We start from the raw sequence: 24964 nt of genomic DNA on the forward strand, positions 1-24964 counted from the left end.
TTTCGAAAAATATTGCCTGGTCAATTGGCAATACCCTTTTAGTGTATTAGAAACGTTTTTAATCACTTAGTTGATTTAAAGGATGAAAGCCTTCTGCTGATAGGTTTGTTGTTCTGCGTGGAGCAGCTTGAATGAAGGCGAAATGAGACGTTGCCATATGCTTCTCCGTTGTGCCGACTGCAGCTGCAGTGTAAACATAGGAACATATGGATGTTGGAGGCTTTGCTGTGGAAGGAGAGAAGTCATCGCTTTGTTAATTAAAACACAAATCATTGCATAGAAGTAACTTCTTCTTCTCCAGCACTAAATGTACCCTTTCAAGCATTTAATTTCCTTTTTACCTTTTAATTTCCATCGATAATTGGATCGAAGGCTCAGTTGCACAGCATAAAAGCAGAGGAAGGCCTTTTTCTAGCCAGGAATGTTTAACTGGTGACAATCGGGTCTTAAGAAGACAATTAACAGAGCTGTTCATTAGCTGTGTTTCCTGACCTCTAATTGTTTATGATTAATGTGGGATTCTGATTCATGACCTTGTACAATGACATGACACTTTGGGATTAAGAGATGTCATTAATCCTGTATTTGACTTCTGATTCATTTATGGGTGTCTACAAATTAAAATGTGAACACTTTCACAGATTTCCAAGGTGCACAATGCCATAAATCCAAATAAATCTGAATGTGCAGAGCGCTTATATTCTTCCCAAGACTCTTTAAAAAAACAAAAACAAAAAAATGGACTTTTTTACTCCAACATTCAAATACAAAAATCAGTCGACTGATTGGAAAGCTTTGTGTTCCATATGCACACACCTTTTGCTTTGTTTTGTTTCTAGAATAGAAACCAGTAAGTTGCTGAAATGCTTTGTACGGTATAGGTGACAACAAAAGAGCTGAAAATCTCTAGCTGTCCAGATGATGTTGCACTCTTTTTTGGAGGACGCTGATTTTTTAGATCCAGTTCACTCTGGCTTCAGGCCAAGTCATGGGACAGAAATGGCTTTGGTCGTCTTGGTAGATGATCTTCAGGGGGGAACTGGACAGGGGGAGTGTGACCCTGCTGGTCCTCCTAGACCTCTCAGCGCCATTGGATACCATCGTCCATGGTATCGTTCTGGAGAGACTAGCGGGGATGGGCTTTGGAGGCACTGTTCTCAAGTGGCTCTGGTCCTTCCTCTCAGGTCGTCTTCAGAAGGTGGTGTTGGGGGAGTCCTGCTCGACACCACGACCTATGGGCTGTGGGGTCCATCATTATCCCCAATGTTGTTTAACATCTACCTGAAACTGCTGGGAGAGATCATCCAGAGTTTTGGAATTTGGTAGCATCAATACACAGACGATTCCTCAACTATACTATTCCTTTCCACGTGAAACAAATGAAGCAGTTCCCCACCTGAACGGTAAAGGACTGGATGAAGGCAAACAAATTGAAGCTTAATCCAGATAAGACAGAAGTACTGCAGGTCTTGCCCAAGATTGATCCAGAGATAGGGTTACAACTTGAGCTAGACAGGGTTACACTCCCCCTGAAATCTCATGTTCACAGTTTGGGGGTGGTCCTGGACACTACCTTAAACTTGGAAGCCCAGGTTGTGGTGGTGACCAGGCCTTTCATTGCACAACTAAAACATGTGCGCCATCTGCACCTGTTTTTAGAGAAATCTGACCTGGTCATGGTAGTACATGAACTGATTACATCCTGGTTGGACTACTGCAACATGCTCTACCTGGGACAGCCCTTAAAGAGTGTTTGGAAGCTACAGTTGGTCCAGTGTGCGGCAGCCAGACTGCTTACCGGAGCTGATTCCAGGGAGCGCACTACCCCCTTGCTGGAGCAGCTTCATTGGCTCCCAGTTTGCTTCCGGGCCCAATTTAAGGTGCTGGTTTTAACCTACAAAGTTTTAGTCAGGATAGTTGAGACAGCATGTATTACCATGTATACCGGCTAGACCCCTAATGTTGAGCAGTGAAATGCTTCTCTCCACTCAGCTCAGGGACAGACCGCACCTAAAAATGGCTAGAGACGGCTTCTTTACAGGTGTGGCACCTAAATTCTGGAACACTTTGCCAGTATCAATCACGGCTTTCCCCACCCTTCTGTCCTTTAGGAACAACCTCAAAGCCTTCCTGTGTGAAACAGCTTTTAACTAATGTTGACAGGAGCCTGGAGCTGCATTTGAATCCTTTTAACTATTTCTGTTATTTTACTTCCTTGAGAATTTTACTGGTTTATTCTTTAATTATAATTTTATGTCAGTTAGGATGGTGGGGGATTTATTTGATGGACTTTTATTTGCTGATTATTTTTATATTTGTGTGTAATTGCTGCTGTAAACTGCCTTGGGTCTTCGGAGATAGGAGGTATAGAAATGTCCCAAATAAATAAATAAATTCTAATTCCCATCAATCCTTGTAATCCTGGTCATTGATGATGGAACGGTAGTTAAAGTCTCGAGGTCATAGGTTCCCCACTCCTGTTCCAGACAACAATGCTGTAGGTTTCTGTCTTTCAAAACTGTTCAGTGAACACTGATGGCTGGCCATGGAAGAATGAGGCCAGGCACACAGTCCTATTTCATCTTAGATTTAAGCCCAGATATATTTCTCTTTCCCTCCCCCAAAATAGATGTTTTTCTGTTTTTCTTAGGCACCAACAGGAGCCAACCAAGGACCCTGTCATACTCAATGCGCTTCTGCATGTTTGCAAAACTATGCATGATTCTGTGAAGTAAGTTATTCTTTTCCTTTGTATGTTTTAATATGTGGCTTTTACAAACAGGGCAATGGTTTTCATGAGCAAGCCTGAAAGTGAGAGGGCCTTGTCTTTCTTTCTGCTGGAGGCTGTGCCCTGAAAAAAGGGAGAAACCCTTCAGCATTGGCTGCCTGTTCCTTTAAAGGCTGTTTTGTGTTAGATGCAAAATAAAGGTCTGGAAAGTGCCAATGAATTCACAGCTTCTGGAAATGTGGCCCAAAAAACCGAAACCACATTTCCAAGCTCTGCTACTGTGCCTTTTCCCAACAGCTATTCTGTTGTTTAGTGGTAACAGGATGGTAAGATCACACAGAAAACAAATGGAAACATGCTTTTTTTTCCTTCTGAGTACAGCGGCATTCCTGCATTCTGTTTCCTTCATGGTTGGTTGGCCTTCTTCATTGGACAGGATGCTGGCACAATGGGGTGGGCACCCTTTGATGCCAGGCACCGAGGGCACAGGACTCACAGTTGTGTGATCTGCTCTTCTGAGAGGTGCTGGTTTTACAGTTGTGCTTCTAGCAAGCACAGGTCACAAAATACAGAAGTGATGTGGGTGGACTACAACTCCCATGCTCCTGTGTCTAGTCCCCAAATGTTCCCAATCTTTTAAGATGGTCATGTGCCAGGTTTGGTCCTGATCAATCACTGGTGGGAGTCACAGGACTCTCTAAATGTGGGAACCGTCTTGGAAAATACATTCAAACATAAATAGATACATAGATTCACATATACTTTTACTACATACATAGATCTTTGAATTAGCCATCTTGATTGGAGACCCCACAGCATGGGTCACACATGTTCCAAACCATCCATCAGCTTCCAATTATGTCTGTTTTGGTTGGTAAAACATTAATGAGTTAATAATGGCGAAGGTTTGCTCTTCTGCGCTCTCCATCCATTCTCCAGCTGATTGGTATTATAGAACAATTACCCTGTTCCCATCTGGTGTCTGCACCAGGGAATTGCAAAATAATGCACAGGGGACTTACGTGCCCAGGATTAAACTGGGTTACTTAATTGTAATTGAACAGCATCCATTTTCAGCAAAACATGTTTGGTTTGATTACAGTTCCCTTTGGTAACCGGATTAAATGCTTGCAATTTCTCCCTACTTCATCCCACCTCTGGCTTTCAGCAAATATCCCCATCTCAAATGACTATGTTTGTATTTCTGAACCAGTATTTCACAGTATAAATGCATTTATTACTTTTGCACTTCAGTCCTACACATGTTAAGCCCAGAAATAAACTCAAGTGTGTTCAGTCTGGCTTATTTCTTCGACAACAATTCTGTGCCTAATTCGTAGGGATGTGCAATCCATTAAAATGGTTTTAAAGTTATTACAAAACAGAGGGTGGCGGGCAGGAGGGCTCTGGCACTTGGTTTCTAAAGTGTTTCTAAAGTATACTTTGTGAAAATGTCGTTACTATAACTAAAGTAATGAAATTTTGTTGCTATTTTGTTATAGTAATTGCACATAATTAAATTACTATAATTGGGGAAACTTCAGGGGCTCCTATCTCCCTCATTTTAAAGCTATTGGGATGAAACTTGCTATAATGGTAGAATGCACTGTTAGCCCACCAAATTTCAGAATGTTTCACTGATTCGTGAATTTTTGGCGAATTTTCAAAGTTTTAGGGAAGGACAGACTTCCCTCTCCACTACCCTGATTGGTACTTTCTGATGCTGATGCATTCTGGGAAATATAATTTAGGGCAAGGTCTTTTGAATTCTCTGGCATAGGGCTCCTCCCTTCCCAAACTACATTTCCCAGAGTTCTGTGCTCTTCCCAAAATGCACTGCTCCCTCTTTTGCCTGCTGCTGATGCCAAGACTGCATTAATTTCACAGAGAAATGGCAATGCACTAAGGCAGCCTTTGGCTTTGCTTCCTTGCCTTGCATTGAATATGAAACTGACTTTGGGCGCCTTCCAAGATTTACAAAACTAAAATGAAAAAGTATGAAATAAGTTTTGATTTTAAAATATTTGGTATGGGCCATGCAAATGCTTTGAATATAGCTTCCGACTTACAAAACTTCTGTTTTTCTTACGATTTCTGAGACTTCCTATTGTTTTGCACAAGCCTAATAATTAGCTATGAGTAAAAAACATTGAACTCAGCGGGGCTTCCTTCTATATAGCCTAATTATTAACACTATTTCCTAGTGCCCTGACGCTAGAAGATGAAAAACGAACATTAGCCTCATTGATAAATGGATTTTTAAGAATGGTGAGTATTTGGTATTTTGTTCTGTGATTTCATTTTAACTGGTTTCCTTGGAAAACTTTGGATCTTCTCCTTATTTGCTTTTATTATTATTTTATTTAGTGGTTGCTTTCTAGGCTAGATGTTCTTTTTAACAGATGCATCTGAGTCTAAGAAATGTCTTTTATGACCCCTTTTAATCCAGGTTTCATTTGGTCGTGACTTTGAGCAGCAGCTGAGTTTCTATGTGGAAGCCAGATCCATGTTTTGCAATCTGGAACCCGTTCTTGTCCAACTGATTCATGTAAGCATCTCTTGAGGTATAAACAAAGTGGGCATCAATGACTCTTTGAATCATTTTTGCTGCTGCAGATTGCCATTTCTTACAAGGTCTATTTTGAAGGCATTTTAACTGCTGATAATGAGCATTTTGTGCACTGTGTTTTATAACAGTATTTGACACGCTGCTGCTGGTATGTTTACTTTCATTTTGCTGACAGCAAACCAAAGGCACTTCATTTGGAAACAGTCGGAATGATTTCCTTGATACAGAATTATCAAGGAATTATTTCCTTGATAATTTTGCATCTTTCTCTGAATTAATTAATAAGCAGTATTTGTGCAGAGCTTTTCTTTAGGATTATGTTATTTATTTATCGTGTCAGAAGCAAATTGATAATACAGTTATAACATAAAGAAAAACCACAAACAAAGTTAAAAACTTGGCATTATCCTAAATGTCCTTTGACCAGAACCTGGCCACTTAGAGTGCCTCTGGTGTTGCTGTAAGAAAGTCCTCCATTGTGCATGTGTCAGGGCTCAGACCGCATTGTAGTAAGTGGTCTGTGATTTTCTCCACACTCACATGTTGTGGACTCCACTTTGTAGCAACATTTCTTAAGGTTGGCTCTGCATTTCATGGTGCCAGAGCGCAGTCTGTTCAGCACCTTTCAAGTCATCCAGTCTTCTGTGTGCTCAGGGGGCAGTTTCCCATCCGGTCTCAGACACTGGTTGAGATTCTGGGTTTTAGCCTACCGCTTTTGGAATCTCACTTGCTGAGGTGTTCCTGCAAATATCTCTGTAGATCAAAGGAAACTATTTCTTGATTTAAGGCATTGGCTTGCTGGCTGATATACAAACAGAGGATGGACTGGAGATGTCAATGCCTTGGTCTTTTCATTACAGGCTGCTACTTCCTGATAGATGTCTGGTGGTGCAATACCAGCTAAACAGTATAATTTCTGCAGTGGTGTTGGGCGTAGACACCCTGTGATAATGTGGCATGTCTCATTAAGAGCCACATGCACTGTTTTGACATGGTGAGATGTATTCCACACTGGTCATGCGCATTCAGTAGCAGAGTAGCAAAATGCAAGGGCAGATGTCTTCACTGTGTCTGGTTGTGATCCCCAGGTTGTGCCAGTCAGCTTTTGTATGATAATATTTCTAGCACCCACTTTTAGCTAGATAGTCAGGCAGTGCTTCTTGTAAGTCAGAGCACAGTCCAGAGTGACTCCCAGGTATTTTGGTGTGCTTCAGTGTGCCAGTGGGAGGAATCCTTCTCAGGTAATCTCTGTGCTCGAGATGCATGTCTGTTCTTAAGATGAAAAGCACACGTCTACATTTTAGATGGATTAGGAATCATCTGGTTTTCCCTGTAACAATCATTAAGAGCACCTAAAGCTTCAGAGAGCTTCTGTTTAACCATTTCAAAGTTCCTGCTTCAGCAGTGATGGCACATAGATGAATCTCTCTGTCTCTATGCTAATTCACAGTTAAACAGCATGTATGTAATTTACAGTTAGGCTGATTCAGTCCCGTTGATTGATTCTGGATAAAGTCTTTTAAGTTGCAGAATGGCTCTCATCAGTAACAATCTTTTTAAACAGTGTGTGAACCAGCTGGCAATGGAAACAAGGAAAGTGATGAAAGGGAACCATTCCAGAAAGACAGCTGCATTCGTCAGGGTACGTGGATAACTCCTGCAACCTTAACACTTTTACAAGAACATTATTATTATTATTATTATTATTATTATTATTATTATTATTATTATGTTTATTTATACCCAGCTTTAAGTGCTGTCACCTGAACTGAAGGGCAGTTCAGGTGACAGCACTTAAAAGCTATGGTATTTTCTGATTTACGGCATATGAAGAACAGTGTTTGAAAACCTTAATTTCCTTTCCTTAGGCCTGTGTTGCCTTCTGCTTCATTACAATTCCATCGCTGACAAGCATCTTTTCTCGCCTTAATCTCTACTTGCACTCTGGACAGGTGGCTTTGGCAAACCAATGCCTTTCACAAGGTAAGCCTTAGCATTTGGTAGTTTCTTCATTTTAAAAAAAGTTATTATTTTAAGGGAGCAGCCTTTTAAGCTGCAAGGCAAAGAAAAAGGAAATGGTCCCGTTGTGGGTGTTCTGTATAGTGACTTGGGACGTCTGCTAGTCATGTAGCATACTTGTGTATGACACAAGAGAAACATCCTGATAAAGAATAGGTGACACATGTATGAGGGGAAGGGAGGGAGGGAGGGAGGGAGGGAGGAAAGAGCCACAAGAAAGAGCCATGCTGCCATGAATACATTATGAAATAGGCTGGAGAAGGGGGAAAGGAAAGAAGAAGAAAAAAGAAAAAGTAGGGAAAGGAAGGAAAGGGGAAGAGAGGGAGAGAAGGAAGGGGAAGAAAGGGGGAAAGGTATAAGGGGAACATAAGAGGAAGAAGGCATGAAAGGAGGGAGCAGTGGCCCCTCATGAAACTGGGCAATGCCGAGTTTATACGCTAGTCCTAAAATCAGAAAGATTCCATTAGTGTTGCCTTCGAAAAATCCTGCAAATCTCTTGGGAAGAAGAAGACAGGCGGACAAAGGTCAGCATCTGGAAGAAGGAGCAAAGACCATCAACATCGAAGCCATAATCCTCCGCCATCTTCGCTAGACCATATGCCCCATTGTCCAAATGTCTGATCACCATCTTTATCTCAGCTAAAGAACAGAAAACAAAATGTCGGTGGACAGCAAAAGAGATTGAAAAATAGGCTTAAATCTAACCTTTAAAATGTGGAATAAACACATAGAGAGAACTGGGAAGTTCTGCCCCATGATCGTCTAAAGGTCAGCTTTGACCAACAATGCTATGGATTTGTTTTTATAATAAACTAGCTGTACCTGCCACACATTGCTGTGGCCAACCTTCCCTCCCTCTTTGTCTTTTTGTCTCCTTTCTTTGGGAGGAGATATAGTGCATGCACACACACACGCATACACATATGGGTGTGGATAATATGGCAATGTCTATGTTGAAAGGAAGTTGTGGAGAATACCTACATCGATGTTAATTTTACTATATTTCCTCAACTCTCCCCTCAATATAAATATAAATATAAATAAGTGGCTCTGCTGGAGTGCATGTCTTGAGGGGTTATTGTGGGGTTGATCTTGCATGAGCATTAATTTCACTATATTTTCACAACTCCACACACCCATATGCACTCACTGTTGCTCTGCCAACATGCCTATGTTGCCAAGTCGTAAAAAGATAGATAGATAAAATGATTTTCAATTCATATAGCAGTTTAAAAACATGCAAATGTGAGTAGAGCAATAGATACCACTCTGGCAGGAAGGTAAGGGTGCTCCATGCAGTCATGCCAGTGGCCACATGACTTTGGAGGAGTCTATGGACAACGTCGTCTCTCTCTCTCTCTACCCCTCTCTACCTCTCTCTCTCTACCTCTACCTCTCTCTCTCTACCTCTCTCTCTTCCTCTCTCTCTTCCTCCCTACCTCTCTCTCTCTACCTCTCTCTCTCTCTACCTCTCTCTCTCTCTACCTCTCTCTCTACCTCTCCCCCCCCCTTCCCCCGGGCTGTGCAAGGCGCGCTCTCCCCTCTTTCCCATGCTTCCTTCTTTCTTTCCTCCCTTCTTCCTTTCTCTCTTTCCTCCGTTGCCACAGCATGCAAGGAGGAAGTGAAGAGGAAGGGGTCATGGCACCATGGAGATCGCCTGGGAAGTTCAAGGGGAAGGAGCGAGGGAGAGAAGCAAAGAGGCAAGAGAAGGAGGAATGAGAAGGAGAGGAAGCTGCCCAAAGGGAGAAAGGAGGAGGGTTGCAAGCCTTGCGGGGAGATTCCTTCCCCCCTCTCTCTCACTCACAGACAACTGTCAGGGCGAAATGCCTCTTTTTTGCCTGCTTGCCTCACCTTTAAAAGAAAAAGCAAAGGGCAAGGGGAAGGCGAAGTTGTGTGTATGTGTGTGGCCATGTGTGCGGGATAGGCTCCCAAGTATGCTGACGTGAGAGAGGAAGCTCGGTGCTGCCTGCTGTGCCAGTTCTGTTTATATGGCCGTGCGTGCGCACACGCTTGGCTCCCAATGCTGTAACGGCAGCGCTTCCCTTGTGTGGGTTTTGGGGGTTTCTGCTGTTTCTTTGGGGGTTTTTTTGAGCGGAGGACATAAATTGGACTTTTAGGTGTATCGTGTCCAAATTTGGTGTCAATTCGTCCAGTGGTTTTTGAGTTCTGATGGTATCACAAACGAACATTACATTTTTATTTATATAGATTTTTATTAGTGGGTTTTTTGTACATAAAAGAGGATAAAATCATGGGGGCAGAGGGAGGTAAGTGAGGATTTTGGATTTTGGATGCTATGGATTTTGAAGAGGTACAAATGGAGGGCGAAAGGGATAAATGTGCTGAGAGGAAGGAGCATCAAGCAAACCCTTGTTGGGACCGCCTTCCATCTGGAAATGTATGTCTTGGAGCCCCCGGTGGCGCAGTGGGTTAAACCCCTGTGCTGGCAGGACTGAAGACCGACAGGTCGCAGGTTCGAATCTGGGGAGAGGCGGATGAGCTCCCTCTATCAGCTCCAGCTCCTCATGTGGGGACATGAGAGAAGCCTCCCACAAGGATGATAAAAACATCAAATCATCCAGGCGTCCCCTGGGCAACGTCCTTGCAGACTGCCAATTCTCTCACACCAGGAGCGACTTGCAGTCACTCCTGACACGACAAAAAAACAAAAACAAAACTATGATACTAAGACCATGTGGATCCAGAGTAGATCTCTGCAGACACTTATGGACCCACTTCCAAGACTCTACCCTTGGAAGACATTCAGACTCATGGGCCACACGTGATAGCCTATCATGATGGCAATAAACTGCAACTCTTAACAGTCTGGTCTTAGAACAGGCATGGGCCAACTTTGGCTCTCCTCCAGGTGTGTTGGACTTCAACTCCCAGAAATCCCAGCCAGCTTACCAGCTGTTAGGAATTATGTTTGAACCCCCAAACATCTGGCGGGCCAAAGTTTGCCCAAGCCTGTCTTAGAATCACATTGAGAGAAATGAGGCCCCAGTTGAGGAATTTACACATCCAGCTATATGTCTGATTTGGATTATTCCAGACCTGTGCGAGATGGAACGCATTAAATCTTGCCTCTTTTGGGAGAGAACAAGCGTTACTGGCATTGTGTACTTGCTAGTAAGTTCCAGCCCCAAATACTGTAAACGAGCTGACGGAGGGAGGCTGACTCAGGCTTTTGCTACAAGGCTGCCGCTTGATTTCTTTGTTCAGAGACGAAGCTGTGTGCACTGTCAGGGCAGAGGGGTTTAAAGTAAAGCTGACTGATCCACCCAAGTACATTGTGAAAACAATAGAATGGCTAAGTCAGTGCAGTACATTTTGTATTTATTTGGCTTGTTTGTAGGCAAACCAAGCACAGGTTGCAGGATGAAGTCATTTCTGTGTTCTATGCTATGATTTGTCAGTCTCGTTCATTGTTGTTTCCCTCCCTCCAAATGATCTTTTTTTTTTTGTTCTAACGACTTCCTTGAACAATTAAGTTGCTATTGATCATTTCATAGAGCAGTATTGCCAAGGGGAACAATAGGTCTTTACTTACTTACTTACTTACTTACTTACTTAGAAAATCCCTCGTAGCTCAAGGATGATTGTCTTCCAGATGTGGTGTCTTGGCGGTGGGTCCATAGGTGGCTGTGGAGCCCTATTCTTGATCAGCATGTTTTTCAGACATCGGTTTCCAGACGGAAGGGGGTCCCGGTCAGGGTTGGCTTGACATGTGTTCCTCTTGGCACGTTTCTCCCATTCGCCCTCGATTCGTGCCTCTTCGAATTCTGCAGCACTGCTTGCCACAGCTGACCTCCACTTAGAGCGGCAGTTCTCAGTGTCTATGCCACCGTTTTTGAGCTTGGCTTTAAGCCCATTTTTAAATCTCGTTTCCTGTCCTCCCAACATTCCGTTTTCCGTTCGTGAGTTGAGAGTAGAGTAACTGCTTTGGGAGACGTTGATCAGGCATTTGGACAATGTGGCCAGGCCAGCAGAGTTGATAGCGTAGGAGCATTGCTTCAATGCTGGTGGTCTTTGCTTCTTCCAACATGCTGACATTTGTCCACCTGTCTTTCCAAGAGATTTGCAAGATTTTTCAGACACAGCGCTGATGGAATCGTTCCAGGAGTTGCGTATGACGTCTGTAGAGAGTCCACGTTTCTCAGGCTTATAGCAGGGTTGGGAGGACAATGGCTTTATAAACATGCACCTTGGTCTCCCTACGGGTGTCCTGGTCCTCAAACACTCTCTGCTTCATTCAGAAAAATGCTGCACTTGCAGAGCTCAGGCGGTGTTGTATTTCAGTGTCAATGTTGACTTTTGTGGAGAGGTGACTGCCAAGGTAGTGAAAATGGTCAACATTTTAAAGCTGTATTTCTGACATTGGAGAGGGATTGGCTAGTGACTGCTGGAAGAGCACTTTGGTTTTCTTGATGTTCAATGAGAGGCCGAGCTTCTTGTATGCTTCGGCTTCTGCAAAGGTCTTTAGAGTGGCTTGTAGGTCTTCTTCTGAATGCGCACAGACGACATTGTCATCAGCATATTGGAGTTCTATAACAGATGTTGTTGTGACCTTGGTTTTGGCTTTCAGTCTGCTGAGGTTGAATAGCTTGCCATCTGTCTGATAGATGATTTCCACTCTGGTGGGAAGCTTCCTGTCAACAAGATGAAGTATCATAGCAATGAAGATGGAAAATATGGTTGGGACAATAACACATTCTTGTTTGACACCTGATTCCACCTTAAATGGATCACTTTGTCCAAGACTGTTCTCATCATATCAACATGGAGGAGCCGCAGGATGTTCACAAATTTGTCAGGGAACCCGATTTTTTGGAGGCAAGGCTTCCCTCATTTCATGTCCGGCATCCAGCTGTGCTCAACTCGGCCATGGGGAAGTGCTGTTGTTTCATTTTCCACACCAAGGCGCCTGTCGTCCATGGACTCGTTTCTTGGTCGGATTTTTGCAGGCATGTTTTTCAGGATGCCTTTTACTTCCCCGCCAAAGCGGTACCTATTTATCTACTTACATTGTTGTTTTTGAACTGCTAGGTGAGCAGAAGCTGGGCTGATTGTGGGGGATCATCCTGACCCGGGCTTGAACTGCCAACCTTCCGGTCGGCAGGATCTATTGCAGGCGGTTTAAACCGCTGTGCTAACCCAGCCCTTTCTGCTTGTTAATTGTGCAGCTCTTTAAAAATATCCTCCATTTGAGCCACAGGCTTATGAAACAGCATTGGACTGCCCTGATGTTTTGACTTTTTCAGCTGTGAAATCTTTGCTTGGGTATTATGCCACATGAAGCTATCCAACTAATCTGGGAGTTTACGTATGACTCATTCCACCAAGGGACTGATCAAAATGGAAATTGCTGTCTGGGGTGGGATTGGTTTTCCTAAGATTGTGGACCGATTTTAGACCCAGAGTTCAGAAGTTCACAGTGCGATGGCTGTTTTAATATTTCTAATATTCCGCCGTCCTTAATCTGATGATGCTGCAAGACGGCAGTCTTGTTTTCCCAGTGACCTAGTTTTCAGGCCTGTTTTAGAGGAACAAAGGGCCCCCTCCGCTTCAGATGTTTTCTGTCATCATAAATATTTTCTGCTTCTTCAAAAACTGAATTTCAGCTTTAGATCTGAATGCCTTACAACCTGGAAAGGGTCACGATGAGACATTTTTATGTTTGCAAGAAATCCATTATCAATTTCGTTTCAGTCGTCTTGGGTGGCTTTGTTGGAGCCTGGCGCACTTTTGAACGAAAACAAAAAGTAAGGGGTCATTCCAGTTTTGCCGATATGAGAACCTGTAAGGGATCGCTGCTGCAAGAAGTGGTGGTGACAGAATTTGGACTATTTTAAAATGGAAATAAATACATTAGGGGAGGAGAGGGCATCAATTGTCTATTGTGATGATTTGAGCAAGAGAATGCGTCTGTGCTGAGGTCTCCCTTGTGGGCTTCCCATTGCCAGTGGCTACTACTGTCTTGACAGAATATTAGACTATGCAAGACTTTTAATTAAATCAGCATACTCACTTACTTAGGCAGTCCCTTGTTGTCAAGTATGATGTTTTAACAAGTGTAGTGTCTTGGTGGTGGATACGTATGTGACCGTGGAGCCCTATTCTGGATCTGCATTTTCTTCCACAGTGAGGGCATTGGTTTCCAGGTGAAAAGTAGTCCCAGTCAGGGTTGGCTTGATGCGCCTTCCTCTTGGCACGTTTCTCCCTTGCGCCCTCCATTCATGTCTCTTTGAATTCTGCAGCACTGCTGGTCACAGCTGACCTCCAGTTAGAGCACTCAAAGGCCAGTGCTTCCCAGTTCCCTCTCGGTGTCTATGCCACAGTTTTTAAAGTTAGCTTTAAGCCCATCTTTAAATCTCTTTTCCTGTCCACCAACACTCCGTTCTTGAGTTGGGAGTATAGTAATTGCTTTGGGAGACTGTGATCTTTGAACATTTGGATGTGGCCAGTCCAGCATACGAGCATCGCTTCAGTGCGCGTGGTCTTTGCTTCTTCCAGCATGCAAACACTTGGCTGCCTGTCTTCCCAAGAGATTTGCAGGACTTTTCAGAGGCAACACTGATGGAATCATTCCAGGAGTTGAGTGTGACACCTGTAGACAGACCATGTTTTGCAGGCGTATAGCAGGGTTGGGAGGACAATAGCTTTATAAATTGATATCCCTATGGATGTTCTGATCTTCAAACACTTTCTGCTTTCTTCGGAAAAATGCTGCACTCGCAGAGCTCAGGCGGTGTTGTATTTCAGTGTCAATGTTGACTTTTGTGGAGAGGTGGCTGCCAAAGTAACGGGAATGTTCAACATTTTCTAACGTTACACCATTAAGCTATATTTCTGGCATTGGAGAGGGATTGGCTAGTGACTGCTGGAAGAGCACTTTGGTTTTCTCAATGTTCAATGAGATGCCAAGCTTCTGCAAAAGTGTTTAGAGTGGCTTGTAGGTCTTTTTCTGAATGCGCACAGACTACGTTATCATCGGCATATTGGAGTTCCATCACAGGTGTTGTTGTGACTTTGGTTTTGGGTTTCAGTCTGCTGAGGTTAAATAGCTTGGCATCTGTCCAATAGATGATTTCCACTCCGGTGGGAATCAACAAGATGAAGTATTATAGCAATGAAGATGGAAAATAAAGTTGGGGTAATAAGATATCCATGATTTTCCCAGCAGAGATTAGAAGGGAGATACCTCAATAGCTTCCACAGTCAGCATATCTTTGTTTTCGTTCTAGGGCTCACTACTCCTAGCTAGAAAACCATGATTTTTAAAATCCGAACCAGCTCTCCTTCTCTTAGCTGAACATAATCACAGGATTGTTTTGGGCAGAAAATGAGTGGCTATCAAGATAAAAATGCTATAAATACAAGGAACAGAAAGCAAGACGCAAGCTGTCTTTTTTTAAAAAAAGGATTCTTATGCTATGCTCTCCCTTGAAATCTGAGCCCTTGCTGGAACCCTGGTGCTTCAAGGGCAGACTACAATGCAGAACTCACGCAGGCCATACTTTTGTAGGGAAATACCTTGCCTGTTGGAGCAAGCCATTGGATTCCTTGCCTGAAGCTTACACATGCCTCAAGGGGGGAATGTGGGCTTGGGGAGAAGGATTTATAGCATAGATGGAAGGTAGACATGCTTTAAAAAAGGAAACACAGTGAGGCATCTACTTAGCAATAGACAGTGCAGTCTTCTTTGAAGCCCGTGAAAGCATCACTGGCCGTTTATTGCAACCAGCAATTGGTTCCACTCCTGCCCTCTTCTCAGGTTGATGGAACCCAATGCTGACTTCCCATGTATTTCAGTTTTTCCTGACTACATCTCACATTTGAGTAAAGGAGCTGCTTTGCACAAGTTATAATCTTGCAATTGAACTTTCTTCCAAATCAGAATCTTTGTTGAAAGAGACCTCGTAGGCCATCCAGTCCAACGCTGTTTTGCCAAGAAGCAGAAAAATCGCATTCAAAGCACCCCCGACAGATGGCCATGCAGCCTCTGCTTAAAAGCCTCCAAAGAAGGAGCCTCCACCAGACTCCAGGGCGGAGAGTTCCACTGCTCTCACAGTCAGGAAGTTCTTCCTAATGTTCAGGTGGAATCTCCTTTCCTGTAGTTTGAGGCCATTGTTCCATGTCCTAGTCTCCAGGGCAGCAGAAAACAAGCTTGCTCCCACCTCCCCATGACTTCCCCTCACATATTTATACATGGCTATATATGTATAAAGGAGCCCTCGGTGGCGCAGTGGATTAAAGCACTGAGCTGCTGAGCTTGTTGATCAAAAGGTCGCAGGTTCAATTCCGGGGAGCGGCGTGAGCTTCCGCTGTCAGCCCTAGCTTCTGCCAACCTAGCAGTTCGAAAACATGCAAATGTGAGTAGATCAATAGGTACCGCTCCGGTGGGAAGGTAACAGCGCTCCATGCAGTCATGCCGGCCACATGGCCTTGGAGGTGTCTACGGACAATGCTGGCTCTTCGGCTTAGAAATGGAGATGAGCACCACACCCACCCCAGAATCAGACATGACTGGACTTAATATCAGGGGACTACCTTTACCTTATATATGTATAAATGCAGGCTAAACATGCCCAGCTCTTTAAGCCACTCCTCATAGGGCTTGTTCTCCAGACCCTTGATCCTTTGAGTCGCCCTCCTCTGAACACATTCCAGCTTGTCAGCATCTCCCTTCAATTGTGGTGCCCAGAATTGGACACAGTGTGATTCCAAGTATGATTCTGACCAAGGCAGAATAGAGGGGTAGCATGACTTCCCTGGATCTAGACACTATATTCCTATTTATGCAGGCCAAAATCCCATTGGCTTTTTTAGCCACCACATGACATTGTTGGCTCATGTTTAACTTGTTGTCCACGAGGACTCCCAAGAAGCCCCAAGTATTTTTCTGTGTGGAATTAGATACAGATTGTTTTTTCCAGTGTGAAAAAAATGTCATATGTTTATTATAAGACATCCATAGAGCATGCATGCTTTCTAGCACAAGAACAATTGTGGATATGATTGTAATTCTTACATTTTCTTGTCTCAGTCGCCTTCAGGAAAGAATGCGATCACTTGCAGATTAATGATCTTTAACACTCAAAGAGAAATGCAAATATCCGTTTTCTGAGCATAGGAAGCTCCCTCACACAGATAGTAGTATATATCCATGTAGTTCAGTGGAGGAATGTTCAATCTCAATTTCTCCAAGCTCAGATAAAGGTCGAGAACAAAGAAGCAGTTTTCTGACCCATAACTTTGAGACACTCAGAATTTGGGTGGTTGTAGGTTTTCTGGACTGTATGGTCATGTTCCAGAAGCATTCTCTCCTGACGTTTCGCCTGCATCTATGGCAGGCATCCTCAGAGGTTGTGAGGCATGAACAGCCCGAAAAAAACTAAAACAACCCATGAAAACCTTCGACAATACACTCAGAATTTGCCCCCTGACACGGATGGAAAACTGCACAGCTTCTCCAGAAAACTATGCAGAAAATTGCACAGCCTTGAAAAAAAAATGCCGTTCTTGATATAGAGAGGACTACTTTTCAGGACTAGATGTACAAGATTGTTGTTTTGTGTGTTCTAAGCAGCAGTGTTTCAAAACAAAATGTTGAACCACAAAAATGTTGCACAAAATCAGCAATTGCACAGCAAGAGTGTCGCACAACCAAGTATTGCCTAAAACCAGCCATGTTGTGCAAAATCAAGAATGTTGCTATAGTTTCTGACTGCTGGTTCCATATGTTAATGAAGGAATTGCTCTTTTCATAGCTGATGCCTTCTTCAAAGCAGCAGTGAGCCTGGTCCCGGAGGTACCAAAAATGATCAACATTGATGGGAAGATGCGGCCTTCTGAAGCATTTCTCCTTGAATTCCTTTGCAATTTCTTCTCTACTCTATTAATAATTCCTGTAAGTAGCATCTGTCTTGCATTATAACCTTGTCCTTTGCAGAAAAAGCCTCTTGATGCAGGTTACAAATATCCCATTAGTTTATCACCTTAAAGTCAAACCAGAAAAGGGAGGGATTGGGAAGAAAAAGGCAAGAAATAATGAAGCTCGGCCTCTCTGTTTTTCCCTAGGACCATCCAGAGCAAGGCGTTTTGTTCCTTGTGCGAGGGCTGCTCAACGTCATCCAGGACTATACTTGGGAAGATAACAGTGACGACAAAGTTCGGATTTATACCAATGTTGTGCACCTCCTTTCAGCAATGAGTCAGGAGACCTACATTTACCATGTGGACAAAGGTAAAACAGAAAGGTTAAACTATGAGAGTCCCTTAATTTTGTCAGGAGGCTGGTCTCCCATGCACCTTACCAATGCAACTGACTTAGCCTACTGGTTATCGACTTTCCTAATGCTGCGACCCTTTAATACAGTTCCTCATGTTGTGGTGTCCCCCAACCATAAAATTATTTTCGTTGCTACTTCATAACTTCATCTCCTAGGACTGTCCACATTTGTGTGACAATGGCCATCCCTACAGGCCATCCCTGAGTTACAAACGACTCCTAGTTAAGAACAGGGATGAGAAAACAGGGAGGGAGAGGAATCTATCCTTCAGAAGGGAAGTTCACTCCTGAAAGGGTTATCAAGGGGAAAAGCGTCTCCACTGAAGCTTTATCTCCAGTCCTTGTTTCCAATTTTTGCAAAATCTAGTTCTCAAAGGGACGGAAAGTGAGGTGACATCTTCTGAACAGGGGCACAGACAGCAAAAGAAACACCACAGGGGCTTTAACCCTTGCGTATGCTATTCAGCTCGTATATGCATATATGTGTGTGTATAAAATGCAATTGGTTTAAAAAATACTTTTAGCGTGTTTTAGCAAGATTTTTGTATTTTATGATGCTTTTTTATTGCTATTTTGTTCATTAAGTTAAATTAGGTTGTTTTATATTGTCTAATGTGCTTGTCTTGATGTAATTCGACAGTATGGTTTTCTTTTTGGAAATTCAATGTTTGCCTTATATGTTGGAAACCGCCTTGAGTCCCTTCAGAGAGATAGAGTGGTATACAATTAAAGATTATTATTATTATTATTATTATTATTATTATTATTAGTATGTTTGTGTGTCTGTACAGCTTGAATACCCATTGTCTTGCATCCTTGGCTCCAAGGCAGCAGAAAACAAGCTTGCTCCCTCCTCTGTATGACCTCCCCTCATATTTTGATACATAGCCCTCATCATGTCTTGTTTCAGCCTTCTATTCTGCGGGTGAGATATGCCCAGCTCTTTAAGCCGCTCCTCGTAGGGCTTGTTCTCCAGACCCTTCATCATTTGAGTCGCCTTCCTCTGGACACATTCCAGCTTAGAGTCAACATCTCCCTTCAGTTGTGGTGCCCGTATTGGACACAATGTGATTCCAGGTGTGACCAGGGCAGAATAGAGAGGTAGCATGAGTTCCCTGGATCTAGGCACTAGACTCCTATTGATGCAGGCCAAAATCTCATTGGCTTTTTAAACTGCCACATCACATTGTTGCCTCATTTTTAACATTGTTTTTGGGACACTTTCCTTACTTTTAATCTAGAGCTTCCCGTTTTTTCTTAGTTGAATCCAACGATACTTTGTATGGCGGAGATACCAAATTCCTGGCAGAAACAAATAAGCTGTGTGAAACGGTGATATCCCAGATCCTGGAGCATTTGAAAACCCTAGGAAAAGATGAGGTGAGAGATGGGAAGGGCTCATTTCATCCAAGTCAGTGTCACCTGCAATGGCTAGGCAATAGCTCTTTCCTATCCATTTGGAGGCTCTTAGAACTAGAAATGCCAGGAACAGAACCTGGGACTGTCTGCAGGCAAATATATATGCTCTGGGCCTCCATCAGACTGAGTGGTTGCAGGTGTCTTGTCAAACAAAATCTGGACACGGCATGTTTCCATGGACAAGAAACTACTTCCATCAGATGGATGGTATTATCCTCAATTTCTTGTTATTGCTGTGTGTCAAAGAACAAAGGCATGGAGAGGGAAAGCATCGAACTGAAACGGCACTTAATTTTCCCTCCATTGAACCATTTTATAGTCTGCTCTGTCACCAAAAAGGCTTGCAAGTGGTCAATTTGGCAGTCCTTGTCCCCAGGCTGATACTATAGATAAGCTGTGAAACACCACAGGAAAAGGATTGAGTGAGAGGGTTCAGAGTAGCAATGAAAATGATGTAGTCAAGGAAGACCCCTGTCCCATCTTGATGTGGTCTTCCTAGCTGCATACTATTTAATCCCTGCCTTTTTTACTCATTTCGTAGACTTTAAAGCGTCAGAGCCAGCTGGCCCTCTACTTCTTCAGCAGCATCGTGGCCCATGGAGATCTGCGCAACAACAAACTCAACCAGCTTGCTGTTAACTTGTGGAATCTGGCTCAGAAGCACGGCTTTGCTGACACAAAAACCATGGTAAGGCAAGAGGACAGGCACCATCAGCGTTTCAGGTTAACAGGAAATGAAAGGATATATCCATGAATGTCATTCCACTCCATGTAGTCATGCTTGCCACATGACCTTGGAGGTGTCTACGGACAACGGCTTTGAAATGAAGATGAACACCAACCCCCAAAGTCGGACACGACTGGACTTAATGTCAGGGGAAAACCTTTACCTTTACTACATTCCACTTCTCACTGTAGCTGACTTCATTTAGTGGCATGAACTTTCCCTATCTGTATAGATTTACCTCTATTTATTTAGGGTTTTAGATTTTGCATAAGAACAATCAATTGCATATTGGCTTTGAATCAGACACCCCCCCCCCCTTTCCTCTCAATATTAACATTGCACTAACACCAGGCTCCTCCCACTCCTTTCCACATAAATCTGGGACTCAAGCTTGCCCTATAAACTTGCCGTGGAAGATAGCAAGAGAGAAGATTTCTTCATCCAAGGGCAATCTTTGCTTCTCCAGATATATCTGAGACTCCCCAAAGCCCAGCCAGAATGGGAGGTTATCAGTAGCACGGTGGGCTAAACTGCTAGCTGCAGAAAATCCGCTGACCAGAGGCTTAGCAGTTCGAAGATGTGAGTCGGGGTGAACTCCTGGCTGTCAGCCCTAGCTTCTGCCAACCTAGCAGTTCGAAAGCATGTAATGCAAGTAGATCAATAGGTACTGCCTCAGCAGGAAGATAAAAGGGTGGCCCATGCTGACATGCCGGCAACTTGATCGGAGATGTTTATGGACAACAGGCTCCTCGGCATGGAAACATGGAACAAGAGCATCTCCCCATGGCCAGAGTTGAGCATCGCCTCCAGACCGTGGATATGGAAGGGGAGGGCCTTTACCTGTCTGTGTGTTGTATGCCATTTGTTCACTGTGGAAAAGGCATTGAATGTTTGCCTTTTATGTGTATACTGTAATCTGCTTTGAGTCCCTCCAGGGAGATAAAGCGGAATATAAATAAAGTGTATTATTAGTGTTCAAAAAAATATCTGAGGGCCAAAGTGTGCTGGTGGTTGGTGCCTTTGGATCTTTAGATCTTTAGCTGTAGGGGATTCTTGTGTTCAGCTGTCACAGGCCACTGGATATCCATTGCTTGAAGAGCTCTCAGTTGGTGAGGGCAGGTCTGTCCCTTATTCCCAGTTTTGGGGCTTCCCAAAAGCCTTGGCTGGCCCTTCTGAAAGCAGAGGCCTTGGCTGGATGGCCTTCATTTAGTATGACCCAGCTAGAAGTTTTAATGTAAAAAGTCTTAGCTAAATACCGTTCTCTTGACTTGATAAGCCTCTCTGTCTTGTTGCTCCTACTTGTTTCCTTCCCCAAACCAAGACTCCCTGGTAAATCTGTAACCAAGGAAGCCAGACCCTTCCTCCTGTCCACACAATTGTCTTATAACTACAGCAGGAAGACGTGAGCCTCCAGAGAGTTTTGGATTGCAACTTTCCTATTATTGGTTGCGTCAGGAGCGACTTGAGAAACTGCAAGTCGCTTCTGGTGTGAGAAAATTGGCTGTCTGCAAGGACATTGCCCAGGGGACACCCGGATGCTTTGATGTTTTACAATCCTTGTGGGACGCTTCTCTCATGTCTCCGCATGGGGAGCTGGAGCTGACAGAGGGAGCTCAACCCACTCTCCCGATTCAAACTGCTGACCTATTGGTCAGCAATCCTGTCAGTACAGGGGTTTGACATTTACAGCAAACCTTGATGTATATGATAAATATCAAATTCATAATTCTGTTACTATTCTTATATGTATCTTTATATGTATTTATGTACATGATAGTCTCTGAATTTATTTGTAGTAAATATTGATATATATATAATTTTAGTCCACCAGAGGAAGGCCTGGAGTGAGGCCGAAACCGGTCGTGGACTACAGATTTAAGTTCAACTCGACGCAAGAACATACAGCGTTGATACTTTTTTGAGTGACTGTACCAAACGCAAATAATATTGTTTTGTGAATGCTGATTTGGAACTGTATAAGTTTCACCAGTCACATTATTGGCTAAATTGATTTATTTTTTTCTTTCTGTATACAAGTGGGCTATTGTGTTGTAAGTACAAGAGTTTGACCCAGTGTGCCACGGGTGGGGGGGGGGGGGTGTCGGTCCCAGATTGCAGCTGCCGCCGTGCTACTTCAATATTGGTTGTGATGGATAAGTCAGATGGGAGGGCCATATGTTCTCCACCCCTGCAGGCCTGTCTTGGCAATCTATATGAAATATGCTCTTTCCAAAATGAAGGCTGTGCTTCACATGTGTAATACTTTTCCCACTGGTAAAATGAAATAAATTTGGTGTGTTCTTCTGCAACTCCTTGGGTTTGGAAATGGGCATGGCAACTGCTGAATAAATAAATAGCGAACTTTCCCTCCTTTTGGAGAAATAGAACCAATTTCCAAAGTGTTCTTGTTTTCTTTCGCCCATTTCTAGGTCAGAACCTTAGAGCACATCAAGAGGCAAAGCAAACGACCTGAGTTGAGACATTTCACAGAGCTTGCCCTGCGCCTCCCTCTGCAGTCGAGGACCTGATGAATGCTGCTCTGCCAGAGTCAAGATAGACTACAAGGCGCTTCTCTAAGGCCTATAACATTCAAGATGCATTTGAGGCTGTTATTGCCGCCCAATATCCTTTTCCTTTCTAAGTGTCCCAGTGTGACAGATGTATTTGGGCAGAAGCAGATGAGGAATTCTTCTGCCTTGCAATCTTTTTTGAAATGAATTTTTGTTTCCCTCTGAAATGCTCACATTGGGTGGGTCAAATGGTATCATGCCATTTCAGGATGGAAATAATTGGATATAAATCCAATGGGGCTGCAAAGAAAAATAGGTATACCTTGAGTCGGCACATTGCTGATCAATGGCCTTCCCATAGGGTTGCCTTTGAGAAATAAGCTTGTCTAGTAATAGGTAGCTGTAAGGTTTTTCTCTGAATTCCAACACAAATGTACTTTTTCAAACACATTGCTCTTTGTTGATTGCAAAGAAAATAAATGGGAAAATCCCTACAATTTGTGATTGATCTTTGAAAAGTATTTGAAAGCATCTGGGTGCGAAGAGCATTTTTGAATGTGATGTTCAATAATATTCTAACCAAGCCATTGGGCAAATTTATTCCTTTTAAGGGTCTTTTTCAAGTAGTGCTTAGCTGGCTATTTTGTAATCATTAGGGACACTTCTTATGATAACTCACTCCGCTTTTATCTTTTGATTATAAGTCCCATGAGCGACTTTTGCTTTTTTGTATTCTTTTAAAGTACTAGGTAACAGAATCCTTTGAGAAAAGGTGACACCACCTTAAAATACAGAACATTGTGTATGTTAATACTTCAGCACTGGTAATGTACACAATGACATAGGTTTAGTTATAGAACCAAAAGATCATTTTCTGCAAAGGACTTAACACAACATAAAACCTAAAACGTGGACAGATGAATATTGACAAATACAGTTCTAAATCATTGAAAGACATGAACACTGGACATATCCTTGACCTTCGCAGTAAATCCCCCAATGTGTCAACAATTCCGAGGGCATGCTCTCTTGCTGCACCAGAAAGGAAAGCAATAACATCATATGAGTTTAGGCTTCTGAAGTTTAATGTGTGGATTCCTGAAACATTCAAAGCGGCCATTCAAACCTGAACTAATGGTTATTTACAAAGTATAGCCACATAACCTTTTATTCAGTCTCTCAATGACAACTACACCAAAACTTTGTGCCATATGCCCTGGGACCTACTTACTTAGGCGATCCCTCGTAGCTTGAGGATGATGGTCTTTCAGATGTGGTGTCTTGGCAGTGGGTCTGTAGGTAGCTGTGGAGCCCAATTCTTGATCCGCATGTTATCTCGCAGTGAGGACATCGGCTTCCAGATGGAAGGGGGTCCCGGTCAGGGTGGGCTTGGCTTGCCTTCCTCTTGGCACGTTTCTCCCTTTTGCCCTCCATTCGTGCCTCTTCAAATTCTGCAGGACTGCTGGTCACAGCTGATCTCCAGTTAGAGCGCTCAAGGGGCCAGGCTTCCCAGTTCTCGGTGTCTATGCCACATAGACACTGAGAACTAGGACCTATACCAGTGCTGGACAAACTGCATTTGGTAATTTATCTCTTGGATAACAGATACATCAGGAGTCTGCAAATGAGATGACGTTCCACTACGTCTTCTACATAGTATTTCTAGAACTTAAAGCATATTATGTTGTGGTATATGCTGCTTCTGGGTTGTCAGAGCCATTAATTCTGGTCTCTTGGAAAGTGAGAACTTTTTGCTATAGTCACTCTATTAGGACTGACGTACAAACACGCCATTCTTGAAGCCACTAACGTACAATGGCAAAGGAACAAAGAAAGGACAGAGAGTTAAAAGCAAACCACCCACTTCCTGGCCTGTTGGGCTGTGTTCACCTGAGGAAAGGCAGTTGTATTCAAATAAGGCTTCTGCCCATATAGACACATATATAGACTTTATCAGATTTAAATGTTACATGAGAAAACAAGGTAAGATCTATATTTTCCAAAACAGAAAAACTATGACATTGTTAGCGTTTGGGACAAAAGCACAAGACAGTTCCTTGTGTCTGGGCTGCCCCAAAAGGCACATTGTGACACATTGATACCATATGGCCAAGAAAACCCATCAGTCTTGGGAATCATGTCTTTCCTTCCCAAATAGTTCAGTCTTCAAATTTGATAGATTTTGAAGCATATTTATCTGTCTGCATATGTTTCCGTGCAGCAGGCTGAAATCCAAGGCCGATGTTTCTGTGGTGTTTCCGATTTACAGCCATCTCAAACTCGGTTTGCAGGTCTCGCTGGAGGCTTTGTTGCTTCTTCCAGTCAAAAGCCATGTTTGGTATTGGCGCGTGGGCGGAAGGACCTTGTGCCAACGATGCAGAAGAACTCTTCTTAAACCCTCCCAGGAGCCTCAGGAACTTGTCTTTCCGCTCTGAACTCCCAAACGCTGCGGTACTCCACTGGCCAAAACGGCTCTCCTAAAGGAAGAACCAAAGACAAGAATGTGCTTCACGCAACACAACACTGCAAAATTGAGATGCTGGGATTTCCTGTCACTTGTCAAATAGCTCCAGAGTCAAAGAGACATTGGCCAATACAAAGCACTTTCAGGGATTTACAAAAGGAGAGGAAATTTGTGAGAACTTCCCGCCCCAAACCTGAATCCTATTATTTATAAGTGTGGCAATTCATTTCCTAC

The 24964-nt window shown here is 43.3% G+C and overlaps 2 protein-coding genes across 5 annotated transcripts in view; one reads left to right on the plus strand and one right to left on the minus strand.

The window, feature by feature from the left end:
- The window catches only part of VPS35L (VPS35 endosomal protein sorting factor like), a 73097-nt gene extending 50334 nt beyond the window's left edge, over positions 1-22763 (plus strand). The window contains exons 22-31 of the mRNA XM_060786294.2: positions 2651-2731; positions 4933-4996; positions 5178-5276; positions 6862-6939; positions 7166-7280; positions 17090-17229; positions 17400-17565; positions 18872-18990; positions 19571-19717; positions 22186-22763. Of these exons, the coding sequence (XP_060642277.2) occupies positions 2651-2731; positions 4933-4996; positions 5178-5276; positions 6862-6939; positions 7166-7280; positions 17090-17229; positions 17400-17565; positions 18872-18990; positions 19571-19717; positions 22186-22284 (1108 nt within the window). The 3' untranslated portion in view covers positions 22285-22763. The remainder of the gene's footprint in view (positions 1-2650; positions 2732-4932; positions 4997-5177; positions 5277-6861; positions 6940-7165; positions 7281-17089; positions 17230-17399; positions 17566-18871; positions 18991-19570; positions 19718-22185) is intronic.
- A 566-nt stretch (positions 22764-23329) lies between these two features.
- KNOP1 (lysine rich nucleolar protein 1) overlaps positions 23330-24964 on the minus strand; it is a 268616-nt gene continuing 266981 nt past the window's right edge. For all 4 annotated transcript variants that reach the window (XM_067461042.1, XM_060786297.2, XM_060786298.2 and 1 more), the window contains one exon: positions 23330-24743. In XM_067461042.1, coding sequence (XP_067317143.1) covers positions 24426-24743 — 318 coding nt within the window. In that variant the 3' untranslated portion in view covers positions 23330-24425. The remainder of the gene's footprint in view (positions 24744-24964) is intronic.

This window comes from Anolis sagrei, chromosome X (assembly GCF_037176765.1).
Source record: "Anolis sagrei isolate rAnoSag1 chromosome X, rAnoSag1.mat, whole genome shotgun sequence".
Lineage (NCBI taxonomy): Eukaryota > Metazoa > Chordata > Lepidosauria > Squamata > Dactyloidae > Anolis > Anolis sagrei.